Source organism: Poecilia latipinna, unplaced genomic scaffold, assembly GCF_001443285.1.
Source record: "Poecilia latipinna isolate Pla-1442-1.1 unplaced genomic scaffold, P_latipinna-1.0 Scaffold1630, whole genome shotgun sequence".
Taxonomy (NCBI): Eukaryota; Metazoa; Chordata; class Actinopteri; order Cyprinodontiformes; family Poeciliidae; genus Poecilia; species Poecilia latipinna.
Window position 1 is genome coordinate 80094 of NW_015114246.1, and position 6841 is coordinate 86934.

Below are 6841 nucleotides of genomic sequence, written 5' to 3' on the forward strand. Positions count from 1 at the left end.
GCGTGTTCCTCCCGCAGCTACTCGCTGACTGCCTGACCATTGTCATCGCCTCCAAGATGGGCTCCGGCTTCACCCCGGAGATCCAGGCGACCTTCCAGAAGTTCCTGGCCGTGGTGGTGTCCGCCCTGGGGAAGCAGTACCACTGAACCCGGCGGCGGCGGCCCAAACCCGGGAGGGGAGCTCCGCGCCCGGCCGGGAAGCGACTCTGACTCTAGGAAGAAATAAAAGCTGAGAAAAAGCAGAACGTTCTCCTGACTCCTCTGTTCAAACACCAGAACCAGATATGACGCGTTCATGTTGCAAAAAATAAAATAAGTAAATGAATCAAGTTTTATTCATTTCAGCGACGAGAATTTCACTTTTGTATTATTATTATTATTATTATTATTATTATTATTATTATTATTATTATTATTATTATAAGTTTCGGTTCTAAGACTCTGAGCTGTTTTCCGTTAGGGGCCAAAATATTAAATAAGAATATCAATTAATTCAAAATATAAACAATATAACATATTAAACATTTATATTCATATAGTTTGAAGCAACCCTCCAGACCCACTGAGGGAAAAGGTGTAAAGAACATGGATGGAAGTTTGAGTCGAATAAATCCAAACATAACTGATGTATTATTGTTTGATTTATCTGTAGTGCAAAAGTAACGATGACAATTTTAAAGAAAAACATCCATCAATCAGCGGTCTATTAGTTATTAACAGCTTGATATTTGTTGTTTTTGTAAGTAGGAAACCTAAAATTAATTTCATAAATATTTTCTTCCCGCCTGTTTCTCCTCCGTCTCTAAGCTGAACTTTCAGTTGCTGGTTTGATCCAGCAGGAGGCGCCATGTGATGAAGAGCAGCAGAAGCAACCAGAGCTTTGTTTGGAAAATCTAAATACATTTTTAAAAATTCATTCATCAGGAAATCATATCATCATATCAGAAAAAACAAGTTTAATAGATCTGGAAAAAATAGATTTTTACGAAACATAAATTCTCCTTTTAGCTCCAGAGACAGTCAAGGACAGATCCGCCTGATTTCATAATGACAATATCATAAATAACATCATAAATAATATTATGAATAATATTATAAATATCATCATAAATAACATGAGGAATAACAGCTTCAGCACCATGGACAGCGCTTCTTTCTTTTTCTCTTTCTTCTTAAAAATATTCATAATTTATAATAAAAAATCTAATAAATTTCATCTCATTCACAGTTTCCATCAGTTTTCTATAATATTCAGATGAATTATTATTATTTATTTATTTGATACTTTGCTGTAGATTTATTACAGATGCCAGAAACTCGTGATGTTCATTTTTCAACACATTGTTGATTTATTGGCTGTAAGGTGACGTCACCTGCAACCCGCTGGCCAATCAGCTGCTGCTCCTTTTCTGTCATGTTCGTAAGTTTTTGTTCTTCATTTTTATTCAGATTTCTTCCTCTGCTGCGTTTGGTTTTTCCAGCTCAACCTGCAACATGACAAAAGAAACTTAAAAAATCTGGCTATAGATTCTCAATTGGATTTAACGCTAAACTTTGACTAGGCCACAAAAGTCAACCTTTTCACTTTTGCTCAGACTGGTCGTTTTTCTGCAGGAAGCGTTCTGCTGATTGGCCACATGGTGGTGCTGTTGCTTAATTTACTATTTTTTCTGGTTCTCCAAACGTGGCAATGATTTTTTTTTTTTTTTTAATCTTCAATATGATCAAAACTTTCTAGTTATGAGTGTCTGAATTCCTCGTCATGGTTCTTCTGCTGGTTTTCTTTTATAACAGATATAAATGTTTTTATATCTTTGGGCCTTTACATTTTCAAACACACATTAGTTCACATTTTGGTTATTTAATTTCCAACATGTGAATAAAGTTTGGATGGAAATAATTTATACTTTCAGTGGATTAATGAAGTTTGATAAATTACTCTGTTTTAACGCTTTCAGTTTTATTAATAGTTATTTCATCTGAAATGTTTGTTTCTGCATAATCCATAACAACAAAGGTTTGGGCCGAGCACACGGCCCTGTGGTCCGCCACAGAGAAGCTCCAGGAAATTAGAATCAACATTGGAATCTGAATATATTAATACTTATGCTTAAGAGTAGATTTGTTGTAAAACCAACATGAAAATTATTTTCATAAAATATAATTTTAAAAATCTTTTTATCATCTCCAGTTTATGTTCATAAAACTGTAATTAAATGTGTCAACATAAAATTTAAAAAACATTATCAGCATTTTACCAGGAGACACAAAGAAAGACAAACGACGGGTTTAATAAATGTTTATACAATAAAAACAAAAATGACTCATTTATGCTGCAGCTGTTTATTATAAGAAAACCATGAAACAATAACACAATACATCATTTACATGTAAATATGATCCAGAATGGTGGCTGAGTCTCATCTGTATTTCTCAGAGAGAACGGCTGCAAAGGCTGACAGGAACTTATCCATCGCAGCGTGAGCGACCGGCGTGAACTCTGACCCCAGGTAGCAGGCCAGCGTGACGAGCATACAGTGAGAGAGCAGCTGCAGGAGGGCGAGAGAGAGAGGAGCAACGAATAAAAACTGGAGCAGAAACCAGCTGCAGGAGAAACCATTAACTCACATTCCAGAAAAGAAACAAAGAGGTTTTTATTCACTTATATCCTCCCCTTTAACCTGTGGGGTGCCACCAGGCTCAGTTTTGGGTCCACTTTTGTGTGTGTGTGTGTATATATATATATATATATTTTTTTTTTTTTCTCGTTTATCTCGTATCATATTTACGCTGATGACATTCAGTTGTATTTTTCATTCAGACCACCTGACAGGTCGGCCGTCCTCGTCCAGGGTTTGTCCGTATCAGTGACTCTCTGGTTCTAAACACCAGTCAGAAACTATGATTATTGCTCCCAGTCACCTACACAACAATATCAGCCGGACGACTGCCTCCTTCTGCCTGCTAGTGAAATCAAAGGTAAAAAATCTCGGTGTCATCATCAGGCTTCGACTCACATTAAGGCTGTTTCCTGTTCTTGTTTCTTTCATTTAAATCATTTCTAAAACCAGACGAATGCTCTCCAGAGTTGATCTGGAGAAAATCATTCATGCTTTTGTCTCGTCTGGATTACTGTGATGCCCTTTTTACCTGGATAAATCCTCAGCTTCACGTTTGTAATCTCCACAGAACGCAGCAGCCAGACGTCTCTCTGGAGATCCTGTCGTTTCTCTCCTGTTCACTGCACTGGCTCTGATTTTAGGATTCGTTTTAAAGTTCTTGTGCTGACATGCAGAGCGTTTGGCCAGGCTCCTGATTACCTTTGTCAACTTTTAACTAAATATTCTGCTGCTCGTTCTCAGTCTGAATCTTTTGCTTGTTCCAGGAACGGTTAAAACCTAAAGCGGTCGTTCAGTCGAGGCTGTGGAGCCGTTGGCCTTGCAGCTCCGTTTTTCTGACTCTGTTTTTAAAAAGCAACTAAAACATTTTTACTTTCCCAGGTTTTTATCTCTTGGTTTTCTTGTGTTTCTTCTGGTGGTTTTGTGTTTTGTAGGGTTTTAAGGTTGAATTTTATTGTACAACACTTTGTTTGGGCTTTATAAATAAACTTTACTTACTATATTGTTTCTAAAAACTGGCTTGAGGTCTGAAAGTACAGAAGAATATCTACGATCCACTCAGATCTATTATTTTATTTATTACCAACTAAATGTTAAAGATTTTTAAACATAATATTTCTACAAACCTCGAAATTCAAAACAGAAATTTGTTTATAAAAGCTTTTTCTGGATGTTTTTCTCCATCTGACCACAAGGTGGAGCCAAGCCAACCTCCGCCTTTGACCTTTGACTTCTACGTGTCCAAACTAAAGATGTCTAAATATTAATAAATGCTTATCATTAAAAATATTCTGATACATTTTAAATATGTTTTAGTTTTTGATAAATTGAAACAAACTTCCCCTAGATGTGTTTTTATGTTCTTTTTTTAATTAACTTGGATTTTATGAGATAAATCAACACAAGTCAGAGGTCAAGAGTGAAAAGATGTTTTTCTAATATTTTTACAGATAAAATCTGAAAAGTGTGGCATGAAATTCAGCCCTTTTACTGTGACTCCCCTGAAACCATTAATGTCAGTGTTATTGGTATTTTCTGAATTAAATAGTTTACTTTTGTTTATTATATGTATCAGATTTCTACATAATATAAATGTGATTACATTTTATAAAATATAATCACATTTATATTTGATTAAATGTCACTAATCAAACATATTGATTACATATAAATAAGTTGTCCAATAAAATGAATGTCCTTCACGACCTTTATCACATTTTCTTATTTTCCAAAACAAATTTTAATGTATTTAACCAGATTATACTCCACTGTGAAGTGGAAAGAAAAAATAAACGATTTAAAACATTTTATAAAAAAGTCAGAGAATCCCAACAGATTCACTTTCACAAGTGAAGCGTTACAGATGTAATATTTCACTTGATCAATAGATTAAAAAAACTTTACTGGGTTTATTTCAAATGCAACAAACGCAAAGAGCCAAAAATAAAGAAAAGAGGAAAATAAGAGAAAGAGGAGAAGCAAAATGTTTAAAGACGGAGAGAAAGAAAAGAAGAAGTTTGTTTCTACGGCTGCAGAGAGAAAAACCAAAAACCAGGAAGAACAAAAAGGAAAAAACAGAGAAATGGTTCAAAACAGACCAACAGGAAACACCCGAGTGTGTGTGTGTCTGTGTGTGTGTGTCTGTGTGTGTGTGTCTGTGTGTGTGTGTCTGTGTGTGTGTGTGTCTGTGTGTGTCTCTGTGTGTGTGTGTGTGTGTGTGTGTGTCTGTGTGTGTCTGTGTGTGTGTGTGTGTGTGTGGAGCCCTCAGTGGGTCCTGCATGTTCCACTTCCTCCTCAGCAGGTCAAAGTTCGTCTAATGAGCCGTTATTGGATCCAGGTGAGTGAAACCAGGGAGGAACTGACACATGCAGGATCCCGGGCCTCCAGGACCCACGTTGGGCTCCACTGAGCCCGGGAACCACGGTCTGAACCTCCGCAGAGACGAGTATTTTCTAACGTTTTAAAGACACGACTTTCAGATTAAAGTTTTAAACGCCGACAACCTGGAGGTGAAACTGTGAGAAAGTCTCAGGTGGGTTCCAGGAACATGTCTGTCTGGAGAGGATAAAGTTTCTTATGATTACTGACCTCTGACCTCTGACCCTGACCACAGACCCCAGCCTGACCTTGAAGTTGGTGGGATCTATCCGCAGCTGGTAGGCGTGCAGCGTCTGCAGCGGCGCCAGCGTGACGGTCAGCTGGCTGATGTCCTTGGCGCCCTCGGCGATGGCGAGGACGATCTTCTTCCCGTGGGAGCAGAGGTGGGCGGAGCCAGGGCTGATGTCCAGGTGGGAGAAATACGTCTTGGTGCCCGGATACGAAGCAAACATCCTGCAGGACAGAAGAACAGGGTCGTGTCCAGGTCCAGACGGCGAGAGGAAAAGAAATCATTTAGTTTATTTAATATAATGGTCATTTTTCAGTCATGTTTTCACCTCCTTATCCAGAACTTTATGAATGTAACAGTTCTAAACTAAATATTTCAGTCACAAACTAATCATTTAATTTGCAAACTAAATATTTAGTTCCAAATTAATATATTTAGATCATAAACTAAAGATTTACTTTGAAAGTAAATCATTTGAAAGTTAAATATTTAATTCACAAATTAGTCATCGTTCATATTACATGTTTACTTAGCTATTTAGTTTGCAAACTAAATATGTAGACTACAAACGACATGCTTAATTTCTAACTAAATATAAATAGTTTGTAATCTGCATATTTAGCTTACAAACTAAATATTTAACTGTAGCTACATATTGAGCTAAGAGGCTAAATAATTAGCTTGGATCCATAAGGAGCAGACCAGCTGCACAGTTTGCAGTCTGTCATCTTATCATTAATTACATGTTTAGTTTGCTAACTAAATATTTAGTTTGTGAATTAAAGGTTTAGTTTGGAATTGTGACATTTATGAATGAATGAATAACATGGTGAAAACATGACTTGTCGTATGACATTCTAAATAACCCAAATTACTACTGTTCAGTTTTACAGTGTAACAAAAACCATCCCAGACTTGAACTATTCCACCCAAAGTCATAATGACAGAGGCTCGTTGCTTCATCACAGATGAGTCGGGAACAAGCCGCCCTACCTGAGCAGCGCGTCAGAGCCGATGTCTGCAGCCACCGGAGTCAGACGCTCCCAGATCTCCTTAATCAGCTTTTTCTCCTTCTTGGACAGCATCCTGCCCCAAGTCACCGAGACTCTTCCCCGCAGTCATCAACCATTTTATCACTGCTTTAGCTAAACGGCTAACTGACCCTGTAACTAACTCACTCACTTTAACTAACTTTAACTAACTTCATCTAAGCCAAACGGCTGAAAGGAGCCAGAAAAAGGTCAATAATTCCTGTTGGAGGGAAAACGAGCCATGAAGCTTCAGCCTTGTTGATCTGCCTTATCAGACCTTCGCCAGCGCAGGGCGGGGCGCCGGGCAGGGCGGGGCGCCGCAGCCCCTGCTATCGTCCCTCTTCTGTGCTGCTCCAGTAGCAAACTGTGTCGCGTCTCCTGGGGATTTCCTCTAACTGAACTGAAGCCTCATCCAGGTTATTAATTAGTGGTATTAAATATTATTCACCTTTAGTTACATTATCTCACCTGAAGAAGCTCCTCGTGGCTGGAATAAAATACCAGAAAGCACAACAACATTATTCTGATTATTTTCTACTAATTTAAAATTATGGGTTAAAGTATATTTTAATGTGGTGAACTGCT

General features: G+C 37.8%; 1 protein-coding gene across 3 annotated transcripts; it reads right to left on the reverse strand.

Moving 5' to 3' along the window:
* Window positions 1-2323: 2323 nt before the first annotated feature.
* hbae4 (hemoglobin alpha embryonic-4) lies at window positions 2324-6557 on the reverse strand. Of its 3 annotated transcripts, none has more exons than XM_015059471.1 (3): window positions 6219-6557; window positions 5207-5449; window positions 2324-2548 (listed from the first exon to the last, which is right to left on the reverse strand). In XM_015059471.1, the coding sequence occupies exons 1-3, from the start codon at window positions 6308-6310 to the stop codon at window positions 2380-2382; spliced, it is 504 nt and encodes a 167-aa protein (XP_014914957.1). In that variant the 5' UTR covers window positions 6311-6557; the 3' UTR covers window positions 2324-2379. The 3 variants fall into 3 exon arrangements, with proteins under 3 accessions (XP_014914957.1, XP_014914959.1, XP_014914958.1); XM_015059473.1 differs by having other exon boundaries at window positions 2330-2548; window positions 5245-5449; window positions 6219-6550; XM_015059472.1 differs by having other exon boundaries at window positions 2369-2603; window positions 5245-5449; window positions 6219-6555.
* Window positions 6558-6841: the final 284 nt, after the last annotated feature.

Coding starts and splice junctions, on each gene's coding strand:
- hbae4 (XM_015059471.1), bottom strand. CDS start 6,310: ATGCTGTCCAAGAAGGAGAAAAAGCTGATTAAGGAGATCTGGGAGCGT. Junction 5,450..6,218: donor GGCTCTGACGCGCTGCTCAG/GTAGGGCGGCTT, acceptor TCTGTCCTGCAG/GATGTTTGCTTCGTATCCGG. Junction 2,549..5,206: donor GTCAGGGTCAGAGGTCAGAG/GTCAGTAATCAT, acceptor GCCCTCCTGCAG/CTGCTCTCTCACTGTATGCT.